The sequence below is a fragment of the Meles meles genome, chromosome 5, assembly GCF_922984935.1.
Source record: "Meles meles chromosome 5, mMelMel3.1 paternal haplotype, whole genome shotgun sequence".
Lineage (NCBI taxonomy): Eukaryota > Metazoa > Chordata > Mammalia > Carnivora > Mustelidae > Meles > Meles meles.
Genome location: NC_060070.1, coordinates 137,716,773 through 137,736,133, shown reverse-complemented (window position 1 = coordinate 137,736,133; position 19,361 = coordinate 137,716,773). Strand labels below are relative to the sequence as shown.

The following is a 19,361-nucleotide window of genomic DNA, read 5'->3' as shown; positions in this document are numbered from 1 at the left end:
GCCCAGGCGCCTTTGTGCGGAGCTTTAAAAAAACTTCTCACACGACCCCCCTCCCCCCATTTTATCTTTGTGACAACCCTGTGGGGGTAGGCAGGGCAGGATATCTGTATCTCAGAAGCTTGACTGTGTTCTCTGCCTCGCAGTTCTCGTGGGTGGGAAGGGGAACGGTTCAGGCAGAGGGCACGGTGCTCTCACTTGGGCATGCGGGGTTTCTTGGAGACTGTGGCTTTCTATATTTGGAACTGCCACTAGAGAGTGGAACAGTCTCTCTGACCCAGGTTCACACTGAGCTTTGTGTTTACGAAGATCACGGTGATCGGGAGTTATGTGGATGGGGGTCCCGGAAGGATAGGGTTGCAGTCGTGTACTCAGCTCTGAGCATTTTTATGGGAGGTTCTTTTGTAGTGAGAGGATTGTAAGATGGACAGCTGACAACTGGATCAGGTGACCCCCACGATGACAGGGAGGCTAGCATCTGGGCCATCAAGAATCCATTTTCCCCTTCCTAAAAGTGGCACAAGCTTAAGGTCACTGGCAGGCCACCTTGTAGACTTCTGGGTGTCCCCTTGTCTTTTCCGTACTTACTTATTCCATATTACCATCAAGGGCTATTGTTGGGGGCAAATACCTGACCCAGATGCAGAGCTAACCCTCACGTCTGAAAGATAATCAGTCTTACAAGTATTTGTTCCTGTCTTTTGGTTGGGACAGTTACTATCTCCCTTGACAAATGTGACAAACATTTACAAGACCATGACAAAAGAAAACTTCAGGTGCTTTATTAGTGTTGTAATATGTGCTTGGCTCATTCTGCCAGTTGATCTATATTTAATAACTCGGAACTAAGTAGATGCGTAAGTGAGACAGAATAGAAGGCCTGGGTCCTGTCTCACAGAGCATATACCATGGGTGGAAGGTCAGACTACCCCATCTGAAACAAGTGGAAAACAAGGAAGTAAACCATGTATCCTGGTTTTCTAGGGCCTCAGTACAAAGCCCTGCAAGCTGCATGGCTTAAAACAACAGTGATTTGTTATTCTGTCTAATTTGTCTATTCTGTCACAGTTCTGGAGGTACAAGTGTGAAATCAAGGTGTTGGCGGGGCCGTGCTCCCTCCGAGGCTCTGGAGAACAGTCTGTTCCCTGCCTTTCTCCCAGCTTCTGGTCTTGTCAGTAATCTTTGGCATTGCTTGGCTTGGAGATGCATCTCCTCAGTCCCTGCCTTCATCTTCACACGGCTTCTCCCTGTGTCCCTGTGTCCTAATCTCCCCTTGTTATATAGGACACCTGTCACTGGGCTAGAGCCCCCTGATTTAGTATGACATCTTCTTAACTTGGTCATACCTGCAAAGACACTGTTTCCAAATAAGGTCACACTCACGCAGGTCTCAGGAGTTAGGACTAGAACCTATCTATTGGGGGATACAGTTCAATCCACAACACTGTAACAGGAGGTAGGGTAGGAGTTCAGGGCAAGTATTTAACCTTTTTACTCTCTGTGCCTCAATTTTTCTCAGACCTTAACGGGGGATAATATTATCTCCTATATGGTGAATATGTCTTTTACGTTGACTGTGGTGATGGCATCGTGAGTGTTTGCTTAAATCCAAACACATCAAATTGTAAACGTTAAATATGTGCAAGTATATCAACTACACCTCAATTAGACTGTTAGAAATGTCACCTGTATCCTTAGATTGTTTTGAGATTTAAATACATGAATGCATATAAAAAGGCTTAGTGCTCATGAATGTTAGTTGTAATAACAGTTACAGCCATGATATCTTAATTCTAAAATGAGAATTGCTATGCAGATGAGGAACTGTAGTGATGAAAGAGCGCTAGGAAACAGTTCCCTTCAAAAGGCAGGACCTTTACCTGGTCTTGAGAGGCTGCGTAGATTTAGATACGGACGCGGACATTAGGAAGTGGCAGGCCATGGCACAGACCTTTACCACCAGTGCTTTGCGGCAAGTGGCATGACAGGTAATCTCTCTTCGTCACATGGGCACTGAAATGAGCCCCTTTCCTACCTTATTATCTCTGCCACAACTGGAGGGGCTTAAAGAACAGGTGATAGCACAGTGATGACTTGAGAAGGCATTTACCTCAGTACTGTCTGTCGGGTGGGGTGGGGTAAGGGAAGCTGGGGTTTGCGGGGTATGTAGAATGGAGCAGAAAGAGGGGCAGAGATGGGGGAAAAGCAGAGACAGAAGAAAGGGCTTGATCTGCTAGAAAAATCCGCTCCTTCCACCTCCATTTGCAGAGATTAAAAACAGCACGCTATTTTTTTTTTTAATTTATTTATTTGTCAGGGAGAGAGACTGAGAGCACAAGCAGGAGTCTGGCAGGCAGAGGGAGAAACAGGCTCCCCACTGACCAAGGAGCCCAGTGTGGGACTCGATCCCAGGACCGTGGGATCGTGACCTGAGCTGACGGCTGCTGCTTTGCTGACTGAGACACCCAGATGTCCCACAGCATGCTATTTTTTATAATTGTGGGCCAGTTTATTTTCTTTATGTAAACAACAAAAAAGAGCAGAATAGAGAACTAAAATCACTTTGTGTCTATAGTTCTTTTCAAATGTTAGTAATTATATTATAGAACTATTCTGTGTATTTTATTTAGATTTTTATGTTTTCACTCTCCAGAGTAAGGAACACTTGGTGTGTCTTGGTCCTTACCTCCTGGCTGTTTATACTTCTAGTCCACGGTCAGGTTTAGGTCCTTGATTGTATTCTCTGCCCACTCGTCTGCATCATCAGCTCCGAGTCTTTGCCTTTGCCTTCTTGAGCTTCCCCTGCTTGCAGTGCAGTCCCACAGCTCTGACTCCGCTGAACTCTGAGCTCTGCCTGGCTTACCGCATAGAGGTCCTTGGCAAGCTCCGAGGAACGTAGGTATTATGCAGTGTTATATACTATTGATATCCCTTCTCTCCTGCCTACTCCAGACTTCCCCAGAGGAGACAGCAGCAGGTCTTGTGGGCTAGGCATCAGACAGGAATTCAGATCCCAACTCTGCTGCCCACTACTGTATGGTCTTGGCAAGTTACCGTGGTTTCTGAGCTGGTTTTTGCCCAAAAATGGCATAGTAGTACTTCCTATTTATTGAGTTAGAGTGAATAAACATTGTAACTCTTCCAAAGAAGATGCTAGAACTTACTACCTCCCACCTTAATTACTTGTCCCTATCACTCCGTGTTCTCTTTGCTATGAAACCTTCCTCAACTACTCTCGCCCCCATGGGGTGGTTCTTCTGAACCGTAACCTAAATCCAGCTTAGTGCCGCGTCGTGCTATTCCTTGTTGGATTGAGTGTGTACAAATAAATGTGACAGTAGATCTTTAAAGTTTTCATCAAAGAAAAACATGTTTGTAACTAAGGTGATGGATGTTAACTAGACTTCGTTGTGGTCATCGTTTTGAAGTATATTTGCAAATGTTGAATCCTGTTGTACTCCTAAAAGTCTTAAGTTGTGTATCAGGCATACTCTCGTAAAAAAAACAAAAGACCAACCCCCCCCCCAGTGTTTTCAATATATGTGGTAGAATTTTATAACTCAACAGAAGTGCCGCTCTTCAGAATTCTCACTCTTTCTTTTCAGATTCTCGAGTCCGAGGGTGGTTCATGTTGGACTCTTACCTTCCCACATTTTTTCTTACTGTCCTGTATCTGCTTTCCATATGGCTGGGTAACAAATACATGAAGACCAGACCTGCTCTTTCCCTCAAGGGTATCCTCACGTTGTACAATCTGGGAATCACACTTCTCTCCGTATACATGCTGGCAGAGGTAAGTGATGTTAGCGGAGCCGGCGGCCACTGAGGCAGCGCCCCGGCAAGCTGCCCACGCTCGCTCTCAGTACTGTTCTTTAAGGTCTCCAGAACTGTTTCAGCGGTTGCTTATATTCCTTCTGGAAGTTTTGGAAATCTTTGTTTCTAACTTGAATTTTTCTCTTCCCAACTTAGGCCCCTTTCTTGAGTCCTTAGTCTTCCATTGTAATTTAAAATCACAATTTAGATCTGAATGGGTCTTTAAAGCTCAGATGTTCAGATTTTCTCCTTTTACAGATTTATACTGAGACTTGTAAAAGGTACATGATTTGCTTGAGACCAGATCGCTATTGAATGGCTGACAAAGTAGTTTCTAAATCAGCTTACATATCAAATGCAGTTGGTTTGAAATACAAATACATAGTCCCTCCAAGACCAAGACCGCTGCCCGCATCTTCGGGTCCCTGTGTCAGCAACAGCGGCGGGGCTATTTCTCAGGACTGATGGCGGAGGCTGGCTGCTATTCCAGCCCGACTCCGGCTGCCCCCATTACGTCACACATCGCCCACTCCTTTGCAGCGTGCCAAACCCGAGTAATTCTACAAGAAAACAAGTAACAATTGTCCTGCCTGTAAACCAAAGGCTGTTTCAGATCCCTGCGAAGGAGAATCAAAAACCACCAAATAGACCCGCTCCAGCGAGCAGCCTCAGGGGGAGGGAACAGCCCAGGTTAAAGTCATTTGTGTTCAGGTATAAACGTCTGATTATGGCACGAGTGTAATTGCCTTCCTGGTCCTCGAATTCTAAAAGAACATAAATCCTTGCCTGACATCGAGAGCCTCCACAGAGTTTAAACTGTGCCTTGTTCGGGTTTGCGCCGTTCTGAGAATGGTTCGTAACTGTCACTTTCACGCCAGCACCCCGTGATTAGAGACCGGCGATGGAATCCAGGGTCCGGAAAGCCACTCTCCAGTCCTGTCACATCACTTCTCTGATTTACCTCACTCTGAAAGGGGAATTTAGTGAGTTTTTCAAGTAGGTAATTTTCCCTTCACTGGATGAGCTCGCAAGATTCGTTTCCCTGGGAAGAACCAAAGGGAAAGATAGTCTTTCCTGGATTGTTTTCAGAAGCAGCCCCTGTGGCAGAACAGCCTGCAAGTCTGATGACCCCAGAATCTCTAACACTTGCTGGACCCGTGGGCCACTCACTCCGTGTAATTGGAGAGAAGTTACTTAGGCTTTGACCCTTAGACAACTTACCCTTAAGATGGAGATCCTGTGCTTATCCTTGGAACTCAGGAGGGGGTTATAAGGATTTACCAGTTCTGCTCCGCCAGCTTTCGGCAAGCACCCATTCCCTACTGTGACTTGTACTGATAAGCCAAGGAGATAGGAAGATGGGTTCCACATGATTTCTGGACTTGAAAACCTCAAAGAATAGTACGCAGTAGGAGTTAGTAAGTATGAAAATGCTGTATAAATATTAAAGTGCATAGTAGTCACCATTAAAGAAACAGGACAATATGTTAGTGTTCAAGCAAATAAATGGTTTCTGCTCCTCTTTAGGCAGGGCCATCTGCCCTGAGTCCATTCCCCGCTATGAATTTTATCTGTTGCTTGTCCACTGTTGCTCTTTGCACACTTCTGTACCTCGTGATTCAAAATCGCTGCTGTTGATTGCTCCCTAGTCTCCTCTGATTGTAGCCTCTTCCTGGGCAAGCATAAGGTCTTGGACACTTTTGGGTTATATTTAATAGCCACTAGTTAGTTGAGTAATAGGTTGATTTAACCTTGCTAACTTGTTAGGCCCAGTTCAGACGTTTGCGTAGGCCAAGAATATACAGCTAAAATTATTACCTTTCTTTAAAGAAATATGTGTGGAGTTCCCACACTGTGTCACAGTCTATTCTAGATTCTACAGCACGGCCTTTCCCTTGTGCAGCAGTGAGTGCTGGGCTGCTGGCGGGGCAGGAAGACCTCTCTGAGCAAGTGGTACTGAGCAGACACTGAATGATGACAATCAAGCATATGAAGATTTGGGGAGAGAGTGTTTATGCAGAAGGAGAAGCAAACGTAAAGGCCTTGAGGCAGGAACAAACTCAGGGTGTTCAAAGACCATAAAGATGCAGTTAGAACACCCTGGACAGAGGAGGGAACGATCCACAATGTGGAGAGATGGCACATTCATAGAGGGTCTTGGAAACCGAGTTTGCCTTCTATTCTGAAAATAATATCAAGCCACTGGAGGATTTCTTTTTTTCTCTCTCTCCTTTTTTTTAATAGAGCCTCCAGCAGAGAGGGGCAGAGGGAGAGAGAGAATCTCAAGCAGATTTTCTGTTCGGTGTGGAGCCTGACAGCTGGCCTCCATCCCACCCCCCTGATGAGATCATGACCTGAGCTGAAATCAAGAGTTGGCCACTTAACCGACTGAGCCACCCAGGAGCCCCAACTGCTTAATTCTATTTAAATTTTAAATTGTCAGGTAGTTTTAGACAATCTAAATGCTTTTTTTTAGTAGTTCAGCTGTTTCTAATGTTCAGTTTTAACATCCCCTTCCTCCGTACTCTGTGTATGTATTTCAACAGAGCTGTACCTTGACACATCTCTGATGAGCAGCCACAAATCGCAGGCCTTTGGGTACCTTCTGTGACATGTTAACTGGACTTCCTGTGATCACTTCACAATATACACAATTACTGAATATTCAAAGGCCTTGTCAGACTCGTCATATGTATAGGTTTCTTTTCATATCCAGAGATATTTTTCATTCAGCAATTGCAGATGATTACCTGCTCCATATTACTGAATTTGGAAAGGTTAAACATTCTCTCATAAATTAAGAAAAAGTTCTCCCCTAAATAAAATTTGATGAAGGGGAAAGTAACTTATACACATGCTTTAATTCTAGAATTTTAAGTTTTTGCAAGAGCAGGAAAGAAAAAAACAATTTCTTTGACAGAATTTTCCACAAAGAATTTTAAAAGTTCATTTTCTCCTATATACTTACTGAGTGCCTTCTATGGACTAGGCATTGGGCAAGGAATAGTGGATTCAAAGATGGGCAAAAAAGGCACAGACCTTCAGAGAGCCTTTTGTTTTTTCAACATCATGAGGGATACAGATATTAATCGGTTATAATCACACAAATGACTGATTACCAAGGGCATAAATACAATAAAGAAAAATGACTTAAAAACCTTTGACCCTAGTTTTCACATCTGTAAAATGGTAATAAGTACGTACTTCATAAAATTATGGAGATGATCAACTAAGTCTAAGCCAATACAAAGTATTAAAATATATTAATATTAAATAATTATTTAAAAATACTGGGTGGCTCCATTGGTTGTGTGTCAGATTCTTGATTTTGGCTCAGGTCATAATTTCAGTCATGAGATCAAGTCCCATGTCAGGCTCTGTGCTCAGCAGAGAGCCTGCTTCAGATTCTCTCTCTCTGCCCCTTCCCCCACTCTCTCTCTCTTCCTCTCAAACAAGTAAATACGTCTTTGAAAAAATTTTTAGTGTTTCCTCAGATGTTTATATGTAATTCTACATTTCACCTGTAGAAATATGGGAGTAGATATTGTTACTCAAATGGTAGCCAAATTCTGTTCCTTTGGGTCACTGTAAAGGTTAGAAGTAAATTTTTACCAAATCAGAAATACAACCATTGGTATCTGTTCAACAGCAAGAAGGAAATCCTTTGATCACATGTGTTTGAGGACAGGATTGAGAAACTCAAGTGCTGGGGAGTTCCTACTCAGACCTTGCAGAGACACCAGTCAGGAACATGAATAGAAAATTCAGTTCTCTTCCAAATTTTAGCATTAAATTTTCCTCCTTTGTTTCTTTGGCAGCTTATTCTCTCCAGTTGGGAAGGAGGCTACAACTTACAGTGTCAAGATCTTGCCAGTGCCGGGGAAGCTGATGTCCGGGTGAGTCCTGAGAAGCTAACTGACCATTTGCAGGTATCTCTCCTTGATAAGGAGAGGAGGTTTTCTCCTTCCAGATACGAGGATGGGGCTGGGAGTACATAAGAAAAGGAGTCCTCCCAATAGAAACACTTGATAACAAAAATGTTTTCCAGATGTCCCAGTTAACAATGGGGGACTGACAGAATAAACCAGGGCATATCCAGAAATGGACCCTTTGCAAAACAGGAGGAGGAAGATCTCTATACTGTTAATTTCCGAGACATTCTCTAAACAACAAAACAAAAACAACTTGCAGACTGTGTTTATAGTATAGTACAAGAAGTGATACGAATGTGTGTGTGTGTATTTTTGAAAAGAAACAGAAGAAACCAAAACCTAACAGTGTTTTTCCAGGAGAAGGAACTAGGCAGAGGGGGATAGGAATGGAAGCTAGACTTCCCTGAATGTACCTTGTGTCATACTTGATTTGGGAACCATTACGTGTTTTACATAATATGAAACAAAATTAAGTTTGAAAAGAAAGCAAGGCAGCCTTCCTCCCAGAACTTGGAAACTAAAATAAATGAATATAGCCATATATGAAGCTGGTAACATAACCACCTACAGAATTATTTCAAGAGACTTAAAAACATAGTGTTTTGACTGAATTTCCTGAGGGGGATATATCTTTTTTTTTTTATTTTAATTTATTTATTTTTTCAGCGTAACAGTATTCATTGTTTTTGCACAACACCCAGTGCTCCATGCAAAACGTGCCCTCCCTATTACCTCCCACCCCTGACCCTTCAGAACCCTCAGGTTGTTTTTCAGAGTCCATAGTCTCTTATGGTTCGCCTCCCCTTCCAATTTTTTTTTTTTTATAAACATATAATGTATTTTTATCCCCAGGGGTACAGGTCTGTGAATCGCCAGGTTTACACACTTCACAGCACTCACCATAGCACATACCCTCCCCAATGTCCATAACCCCCTCCCCCTCTCCCAACCCCACCTCCCCCCAGCAAACCCTCAGTTTGTTTTGTGAGATTAAGAGTCATTTATGGTTTGTCTCCCTCCCAATCCCATCTTGTTTCATTTATTCTTCTCCTAGAGGGGGATATATCTTAACAGTACACTGTATTTTTTTGTTTGTTTGTTTCTATTAATGGAAAATATTGGTATTGCTTTTTGGAGATTGTTATAGGTACACTGTAGAGTAAGTACATAATGTTAATATCATTACAATTACTATTTGAAACATAGTTTAACTTTTTTATTAGTATCTCTTTTCTAACAGTAATCAGATTCAAATTGGAAATGTCAGAATTAATTTTATTCTGAAAACAAATGTGTTTTTTAGCTCTTATCTCCAGAAAAGGCCTAGTTAGTCTCTGACAGCCCAGTGCAATGAGCATGAATGCCCAGATTGTGCTTTCTAAATATAATTTTCCACCAGAAGGGATTAGGGTTCTTAGAGAATTGGCCAATTCCTGGTTTGGGGTGGGAAAAGTGTATAAGCAGAATCCAGGACATCTTGTGACAGAAAGTAAGCAAGCTGTCCAGGACTACTCAGGTCATTACAAAAAAGATCTAGGAGCCACTTTGAAGGGGACTCCCAGTGCTCAGGATGGGACAATTCAAAAAGATTACTGACTGGAATGGATTGAGATACATTTATTTAAGAACCATGAGTTTAAAATGATACTAAAAACACATTGTTGCTGTCTGAAGGTTGCTAGAACACCAGCTCGTTCTAGGGGAACAAAGTTAAAGGGAGAGAAACATTTATCTTTGCTTTTCATGTGTGAATTTCCAAATAGAGGAAGAGCTCTTCTCTATAGAAGAGGGAAAATACCTAACGAGAGAATTAGAAAATCGTCCTTTTGCAAGTCTTTTTTTTTTTTTTAAGATTTTATTTATTTGACAGAGAGATCACAAGTAGGCAGAGAGGCAAGCAGAGAGAGTGAGAGGGAAGCAGGCTCCCCGCTGAGCAGAGAGCCCGATGTGTTCAGCAGTCATCCATAAGTAATAAAACTGTTGGGTGAAAAGTGAATGGAGAAACTTCATAATGGGGCACCTGGGTTAAGCGTCTGCCTTTGGCTCAGTTCTTGATCTCCGGGTCCTGGGATAGAGCACCACGTCCAGTTCACGGGGGAGCCTGCCTGTCCCTCTGCCACTCTCCTGCCCGCATTTGCTTATAATAATGCTATGCCCCCGTAAAAATGTTTAGAAATAGAACTGATTGAACAAATTGGAATCATATTGAAAACTGAAGCTTAACTCTCCTTGAATTTATGGGTGTTTGATAATTTCTATAACAAAAAAACATGCTTATTAGATAGAAGTCTTTTGAAGTCTTTAAGATGTACATTTTTAAACTTTTTAAAAAAATCTTCAAAACTATAATACAAAAAAAGGTATATAGATTTCTTTGCACCCATTTTTTTTTGGCACCCACTTTATTTCTATCACTGGCCATTAAATTTTTGGGTTACCATACAATTCTCTAAGGGTTGTTGTTTTACATTTCTATTTGGCTTAATGTCTGTGAAGTTTAACTAGACCCTCAAACATTAGGGTGGAAGCCACCACACCTTATTATGTTCCCGGGAAGCAGATACTCTCGCTTCAAAGTTCCTGTTCTCCACACTCCCTCATATGTTTCAATGTTAGCGCTAAAACCCCAGCGCCTTTCAAGTATTCCCCCTGTACCTGAGACTTTGTAAGGGGCTCAGGAGGGAAGGGAAGGGGGAATCCGGACCCACCACTTCAGTGAGGAGGAAGAGCATTTTGATTTTAGGTTTTTATTTGAATTCCAGCTAGTTAACATACAAGGTAATATTAGTTTCAGGTGCACAGTGCAGTGGGTCAACCCTTCATACACCATCTTGATTTTAAATCTGAGAAGACATGAAAGATGTAGTTTTTGTGTACAGTCAGCTCCAGGCCCCTGTAACAGTTAAGAGATAAAAACATACATAGGTTAGAGGAAGAGGGGGGACAAAATGAAAACCTAGCGTTAAGGAACAGTAGTGATCTGTTGAGTGCCAAGCATGGAGCAGAGATGGGCAGGTTCTTGCCCTGTGGTGGGCCGGCTGTGCCTAATCCTCACCTCACTGTCCTCCTTACTGGGGGCAGAGGCAGAATGTAAGTGGGGAATGCAAATGAAGGAGCAGCTGATGAGGCCTGAGAAAAGTAAGCAGAGGGTTGGTTAGGTAGAGTTCCAGAGGAAAGGAGCATGGATGTGGGGAAGAGTTAGAGTTCCAGTTAGAGGAAGCAAAGAACCTGGACAGCGTAGGGTGGTGTGCTCAGAGAGTAGGGGTATGCCCCGAGAATGGGGGAGTGTGGTGGGAGAAGGATGCTGGAAATAGCAGCCAGGGCAAACCAGAGAAAGAACCTGTGCTCCGCAGGCGCCCAGGACTCCCTTGACCAGATCTGCGTGTTGGAGGCCTAACTCGTTTTCACTAGACTAGGGTGGATTGCTGGGATTAAGGAGAAGCTGGAGGTAGGGAGGCCAGGAAGTTGCTTGTGTGATGGAGAGAGAAATGCACACTAGTGAAACCCAGTGTCCCCCAGGTTGCCGAGAGGTAGGTAGGGCAGCAAGATGGACATTTTCGTTGCTCACCTTTTCTCTGTCCTGTTTCCACATCCTTACAGGTAGCCAAGGTGTTATGGTGGTACTACTTCTCCAAATCAGTAGAGTTCCTGGACACAATTTTCTTTGTCTTGCGGAAAAAAACCAGCCAGATTACTTTTCTTCACGTCTACCATCATGCCTCCATGTTTAACATCTGGTGGTGTGTTTTGAACTGGATACCTTGTGGGCAAAGTAAGTGCTTTCACTGACTTTTCAGGTTTCTGTAGTTGGTCTTCTAAGACTTCTGTAAGTGTCTTGAATATTGCACATGGATCAGGAGAGAGAAAAGGGAGGCCACGGCGGTGGGGGGCTACGCTGTTACACAGAGAAGCACCTGTTTGCCAGTGGCTGTTTAGCTATCTGGTCTTTGATTCTGGCAAAATCTGAGTATTACCTTAAATTTTAAAAACATCTTTTTTCCATGCACCAAAGGTCTGAGGGCCAGGAGCATGTACCCCAGCTGGAGCAATTGTACTCCAACCCTGGGGGCTCAAGGACACCTGCAGAAATAAATCTGGCACCTTCCACAGTCCCCACCTGGCGGTGCTACAGATTGGGGTCACTTCAACTCCTAGGGCTCTCTTCCCACTCTGAAGAATTAAGGTCACATCTCTCTGTAGCTTTCAGTATTTTTTTTTTAACTGAGAACTACAATACACATTATATCCCAGCCTCTTTACATGTATATACTTAGTTTCTGAAATTCTTGTTTCATACAATTTCCCCTAGTTCTGGGGGATGTACTTTTGGGTTCTGTTGTTGTGGTGAATTCTGTTGCACTTTATAATAAAGCTTATGACTCTCACCACAGCAATTTCACAGTTCCCTAATGGGTCCATTGTGACCTGCAAAAGAGACAGCAGTACTTTCTGATTGTCTTATATCCCCAAATCTAAAACTGATCTATGAAAACTCAGAACAGGCAAAAACTTAAGTCAAAATGATTTTGGGGTCTTAAAGATGTATTCCAAACATTCTTGACATTTTAAAAAAGTATCAGTGACTACGAAGACGTACATGGAAAGCAGAGTGTAAAGGAAATTGCTGGGGGGTCGGAATCAGAAAGAGGTGAGTTTTTTATACCTCCCCTAGACCGAGTCTAGTGTCTTCAGTTTTGTTATTAAGACCACGATAGACTTGTGCTGTAATCAATATCAAAGAATTATCAAGAATAAGTATTTTTTGTGTTTATCAGCTATCTCATTACAGTCACTAAGCATTTGAATGACAGTCTCACATAATCTGTTTAAAGACATCAGATTCCTGTTAAGATGCTATGTGTGACAATTTCTCATGAACCTAAAATATTATAAAATTATAAGCAGCAAGTAGTCCATTTCCATGCATTCGTGGTAATGAAAACTCAGGTGAGTAAAGAAATCCCACTGACAAGCTAGCTGGTTCTTTGAAACTCTGCCTCATGTAAATCCGAGCCCCGAACAAAGTTATTCCAGCCAGCGTTTGTGAAGGGCTTACTGGATGTGAGTGTTTTCATTTCTTATTCATTGATTTGCACTTATCTACCCAGACCTCTGATCTAGAATTGGAAAACCAGGCTGGAGAATTTAAATTGGTTAACCGGTATAGGTGCAGAACTTTTCAGTTTATACAGTGTTATTCAGTCAATCACGTCCTGCCCCTTTTCCAGATGACAAAATTTATAAGGTAAAACAGAGCCATCCAAGGGAACCCGGCTTCTAGGGGTCCTCTAGCTCTACAGCCCCTCCAAGTGCAGGACTCCGCTCCATTTGGATCCCGAGGTGGCATGTAAGTAGTAGTCACTTGGCCCGGCACGTTGTAAGCACTGTGCCTGTATGTATGGATTTAATCCTCACGACCCTGAGGATCCCGCTCTCCAGCAAAGAACCCGTCTCTGACATCTGACCTCTTGCAGCTAAATTCTTTTGCTTCCTAGTTGAGCCAACAAAGAACTTAGTTTTTTCCTTTGGTTTCCTGAAACACCACTCACCCCCCGTTGATGGCAGGGACGGCACAGCATAGATCCTAAAACTGGATTTAGATATTCCTTGTCCTGGAAGCCCATGAGATGGCCCAGCCCCTGGGAAATCTCACTCACTGATCCATCTTCTGTCCCAGCCTTCTCTCCTGCAGGACCTTCCCCCTCGCTTTCCCCCAGCATCACCTGCTTCCTAGGTCCCTTTCAGGTTGAATCATAAATATAAAGAGCAACATACCCTCCTGGATGCTTCAGGGCTTCGTTCAGCCGCGTACCCGCAGCCTCTTCCCACAACCAGAATGGGTCATCGCAGGTTTAGCGACGGTGGAGGCATCTCTCTTTCAAAGGAACCCTCCACCAGGTTTAAGCAAACGTTTCGTTTTCTCCCCGATCTGTGGCAGTAATAATGGTCTAAGAGACAGTAAAACCTTTGCAGATCAGGAATTACCTGTTTGGTTGACGCTCTGGCTGAAAAACCATCCCAGTTTTGTCCTATCTCGGCGACTTTTGCCGAATCCTGCTGGACTAATAGCACAGAAACGAAGGTGAACTTATCAGTGTGACATTCCGGTAGGTGATGCTAGCGGAGTTGTTACTCATCTTCCCTGTACTGCTGCAGGCTTCTTCGGACCCACGCTGAACAGCTTCATCCACATCCTCATGTACTCCTACTACGGCCTTTCCGTGTTCCCGTCCATGCACAGGTATCTCTGGTGGAAGAAGTACCTCACACAGGCTCAGCTGGTATGTCACGCCTCCTTTCTGCTCTTGTCCGTGGGAAGCATCTGCGTGGTCTCAGGGACGGAGGAAAGGAATCTGTCATCCGCGACAGAGCTCTTCCGGGCGAGGAGGCTGCCCATTTTTCTCTGAAATTAACCTTCTAAGCATTAAACCTGGTGTTTTCAAATGTCCTCTGTGGATACCATTAGCTCAGTCCTTGCTTTTAACCGATTCCTTTTTATCTAAAGAATTCAACTGCTGCTCTTCCATGAGAAAACTAGGCGGCAATTGTATCCGCCCACTAGTGTCGTTCAGGTGAAAGGTCTGGATAGGGTGGGGGGTTGCTTCAGCATCTTATTCTTGTGACTCTTAGTACTAGAAGTCAAGTTCTCAACCTATAACATTGCAAAATGGATTTTCTATGGCTTGCCCGGTTGCCTCACCTGCCGCCTCTCCCCCCTCCCCGACCCCCGCCCCCACCAGGTGCAGTTCGTGCTCACCATCACGCACACCATGAGTGCAGTGGTGAGGCCCTGTGGCTTCCCTTTGGGCTGTCTCATCTTCCAGTCTTCCTACATGCTGACGTTAGTCATCCTCTTCTTAAATTTTTATGTGCAGGTAAGTGACCTATAAGTCTTCAGCCGCAAAACATTGTACACTGGGCTTTTGCCTTGCATAAAAGTGTGGAACAGAGGCACCCAAAGGAAACAGAGAAACCTGCATTCCTAATTCCATGCCCCGTATCCTCCCCTTGAAGGATAACCCCTATTCCAGCCTAGTGGGCATTTTATTAGAATTCAGTCAGGTCACACGTTTGGTTGATGTATTTGCACCCTGCTACCAAAGTCTTCTAAGTGAACACAGGAAATCTGTTTGAATGGAGAAAAACAGAAGCTAAATGAGTTTAGTATTAAAAAATTGTTTCTATATCAGCACTGTGATATAAACTCACTATTTGGAAAATATTCTTTTGAAGCTAGGTATCATTGGAAAGGTCACATTGGCTTTTTCTTCATGGTCATTTTCTTCTTAATCAACAATTTAAATGAAACAGAGCTTCAAAACACAATTTCAAAGCAACTCCGTTAAGACAGAAAAACTGATGAAAGCCGTAGCAGGGCACAGGCCTCAGGTGGCCATGGATTTTAAATTACTCTCCTGTGTGTGTTTGGGGGAGGGGGGTGGGCAGGGAAAGTAAGAGCCATGTAAAAGAAATGAGAACATACATTTATACTCAAAACAGCACTTTTGAAATTATAATCAAGGATATTTCTTCAGACAACAAGTGCTTTCCTTTTTAGTTTGCGTTTGCTGAACGTTAACCCACAGAGGGTTTGAACAGAGCCCAGTGGTGGGAGCCTGAGCCTCTTACAGGTTTTTAAGCCCCTGTGTTTCTGAAATAGTCTTTTATAAGAGATACAAGTGTCCTTTGAGAATCTCTAAAGAAATAACCACTGACGGAACCAAACAAAGCCACCCAAACAAAAACAGACACAGACCGTTCCAGGAAAGCTCAGGGAGTCCACGTGGTGCTTGGTGTCGAGGAGGAGCCTGTGGGGTGGGTGATGGGCACCCAGGACGTCATCCCTACTTGTCGTTCAAATGAAGTCTTACTCCTTTAGAGTTTATAATTTCAGTCTTGACCCTGTTAATACCATTGCTTAAAAAAAAAAAAGCAAAAATAAGATGAAATTCGGTATTTTGTCAGAATTAGGAAGGATATGCCAAAACTCAAATCAAGCCAGAATCCAAGATACTAGTACTTTTAAAATAACAGCACTTTTTCAGCCTGAATTGGAAAGTATCTCAGTTTTAGGAACTACAAGGAAGCAACTAATGCAGAATAATTTGGGCGCTCATCCCATAACATATGAATCCTAACCAACATAGATAAGGTGAAAGAAATAAACTTTCATGGAAATTCAGACTTGTCTTGGTTTTTACCCTTTTATTTTTAACCATTAGCTTAAAAATTGTCCTATTACAAAAATTCTTACTTGTCCATGATATTATCTTAAATTTATTTTTTCAGCGTAACAGTATTGTTTTTGCACCACACCCAGTGCTCCATGCAGTACGTGCCCTCCCTATTACCCACCACCTGGTTTCTCCAGCCTCCTATCCCCGCCCCTTCAAAACCCTCAGGTTGTTTTTCACAGTCCATAGTCTCATTGTCCATGATATTATCACACAATAATATCATATGCTGTTTTAGATTATACGCCATGTCAGAGACAAAGTCTTATTCAAGAATCCTTTTTCCTTTTCCTTCTTTGAAATCTACACATCCAACAGACATACCGGAAAAAGCCAGTGAAGAAAAATACGGAAGAGCCACCTGCTGGGAAAGAAGTGAAGAATGGTTTTTCCAAAGCCTACTTCACGGCCACTAATGGGGTCATCAACAAGAAAGCACAGTAAACGTCAAGTGACAGACAAAGCATATATAATAGCCTAACAGATTCGCTTGTTTTAAAGCAAAGACTGAATTGAAAGTTATATATGTTTTAGCATAAACTAATTTCTTTTGAGTTTATAAATCATTTGTACCTGGAATGTATTAATATATTGCTATTAGGTTAATCTGTTAACTGAATGCTTCCGTCAGCACACCGCGTCACCTCAGACCTGGTGCAGCTTCTCTGTCCTCCTCCCCACAAACTGAACCCCTCACCAGAAACTCTCTAACGCCTTACACACACGCAAAGCCAGGAAACATGGAGCCTTGTTTTCTGAAGCCAGTCTTCAAATAAAACATTTAGATTAAAATGTTGAAAACAAAATGTCAATTACCTTCTAACTACAGGGTCTTCATCTATATTAAGCAATAATCGCTTAGTCCTTATTAAGCAATAAAGTCATCAGTCCATTTGTCCCAACCCCAGAAAATATTACAATGGATTATACACAGAAAACAGGAAAATCTAGCAACACTTTGAAGGTAGTGTAGGAATTTGACAGACTCTAAGTCTCAACTTAGTGATATGTTAATGAAATTTGTATTTTATTTTGACAATTCCTTTTTCTAAGGAGGAAAAAACCTTCTGCCAAATCCTCCTAGCTCAGGGGCTTCGGATAGGAGTTGTTCCTCTGTTTTATTTTGGTTTCCCCCACTATTCATATATTCCTGTCTACCTCCTATGTTAAATTCCCCCAGGTTATGTTGTGAACAGACACCCTGCTCAGCTCTGAAAGCAGGATCTAAATCTGGCTGCCGGTTTCCTTTCTTATCAAGGAATCTTCCCTTTTCCCTAGAAGGAGAAGGCACTGGGATATTTATAAATCAGAGCCGTTGGGGCAAAGCAGATGTTGAGTTGGCCCGCTACTTCTTGTGAGCCTGCTTGTGGATAATACCCCAAACACTGCTGTCACTCTTTGTAGGTTAACTTTTTGAAAATGGGAAGAGGAGGATGATGCAAAGATTCCAGCGCTGAGCCGGGGGCTGGTAATGAACCTCAAGGAAAAGTGCCAGTTCGGCAAACTCCGCACATCCCTCCCCGGCCCAGGTAGCACGCTTTCTCCTGAGAACAAGCACAAAAGCAGAGGAGAGCAGCAGTAATATTTTTTATTCTAAGTGTTAAACCTTCACTGTTCACTTGCACCAAGCACGGAAACAGTAGTTTTTGAAGATGCGAGAAAGATTTATACCCGTAAGACTCGCCACGTTAGACGTTTTCTTTTTCCTTCTCTTTAAAAGAACTTGTAGTTCATAATGTCAAGGTCAGATGCGCAAGTGCCAGAAAGGCGCGCTTACCGCTGCCTGGGCCCGTCCGGTCTGTCCGGGAGTGCCGTTCTGTCCTCCTTGCCCCTTCGGTTTCCAGTGTTAAAATTCTTTTCCCTGTTTAAAAGCAGAGTGCAGCTCTGGGATGACACTGAACACAGCCCCCGATGGTGTTTTCTCCCTTCCAGCTCCTGTCTGCCACCCTCTCAGGACCTGGCCTGCGTTGGGAAAGGTGACGGGCCGTAGCTGGTGGGCGGGGTAGGTACGCTGGGCATCATCTGTACGTGCAACGTGCAGGCCCTTGGTCCGTTTTTATCCAGCACGCATTTCTGATGCCCACTTACTCTGTGCTTACTTTTCTAAAAAGTTGTTGAAAACTGATTTTTTAGGGTGCTTCATCCCCGCTTCCTTCCATCGCGTCCTAACAGTATTGCTCTGAGTTTCGTTCTCTCCCAGAAACTCGTTTCAAAAGAAGGGCTAACCTCTGGTTCCTCCTCTGCCACAAAACACGGGTTGGACTAAGCCCCTCAGAGGAACTGGACTCCAGTTCAGTTTTAGGTCTCAAGTGAGGGCTAAAAATCTGTTCTCAAAGTACATCTCGGGGGAAAGTGGGACCCAGGGAGAAGCCGGACCTCACCGGGCGTGTGTTGTTTGCAGCTGGTTCTCCACTGTCCCGGAGGCGCTTACGTCTCCCCGCTCTGTGTTTACCTGCCGCTTTGCGGCTTCCCTGGACTTGATACTGGCCGAGAAAGGAGAGAAGCCATCCTTCAGCAGAATGACCAAGCCCACCAGCCCTAAGTAGAAGGCAGGGGGAAACCTCTCAAAGGGAAAAACTGGGGTAGTTTGCACTTCCCAGCTCCATGTACAGGCTTCAGGACCCTGCTTCCCATTAGGTCTTTAATTCTAATCAAACACTTCTAGCCTTAAACCATTCAAGGGCTGATACAAATACACAGAGCTATGAAATCTTAGCCACAAAAACTGGATCAGGTGACTATTGTAACCAGTCATTAAGTGCTGAAACTTCAAAAAGCAAAATGTCTACACTTAATGTGACTTTCTTAAAGCAGTTTAAAAAACAACAGCCTATATATACTGTTAGAAAAATGAAAACTTTGTTCCCAAATTTCCTTTTACTCTTAATAAGAATGAAAATATACAATACTATAAGCACATGTTAAAAATTCTGATTTTTTTAAACAATGTTAAATGGAAATGAAGTGACATTTTCAACCCATCACCAAGATATATTGAGAGAACGTCCTCCCTAACCCCAATAGAGAAGTATGCCTTTTTATTTGTAAAACAAAAATGATACTCACTGTGATGGGCAGAACAGCACATTGTAGGTAAGAGACCATTCTGATTCTTCCTTATCATTTTATGATGTTTCTGGGGACTTCCTTATTTAGAAAATGAGGATGTCACTGTTTGGTTTTCCTTTGAAAATACTTGAGAACATAATATCATGATTGGGGTGGACAGGGAGGCAGGAGAAGCCATTTTCCTTTGTAGATAGATAAGCATTCTGTATGATTGTTGTATAATAAATTGATTTTTACACTAAAGCAAAGCATGTTGAGATTGTTCTTATTTGGTTCAAAGACATTAAAACGTGTGCCTGCATGGTACTCAAAATGA

The 19,361-nt window shown here is 43.0% G+C and overlaps 1 protein-coding gene across 1 annotated transcript in view; it reads left to right on the top strand.

Moving 5' to 3' along the window:
• ELOVL2 (ELOVL fatty acid elongase 2) overlaps positions 1-19,361 on the top strand; it is a 74,740-nt gene extending 55,379 nt beyond the window's left edge. Inside the window, exons 3-8 of the mRNA XM_046004084.1 lie at positions 3,603-3,790; positions 7,629-7,706; positions 11,343-11,514; positions 13,899-14,023; positions 14,483-14,617; positions 16,295-19,361. Of these exons, the coding sequence (XP_045860040.1) occupies positions 3,603-3,790; positions 7,629-7,706; positions 11,343-11,514; positions 13,899-14,023; positions 14,483-14,617; positions 16,295-16,420 (824 nt within the window). The 3' untranslated portion in view covers positions 16,421-19,361. The remainder of the gene's footprint in view (positions 1-3,602; positions 3,791-7,628; positions 7,707-11,342; positions 11,515-13,898; positions 14,024-14,482; positions 14,618-16,294) is intronic.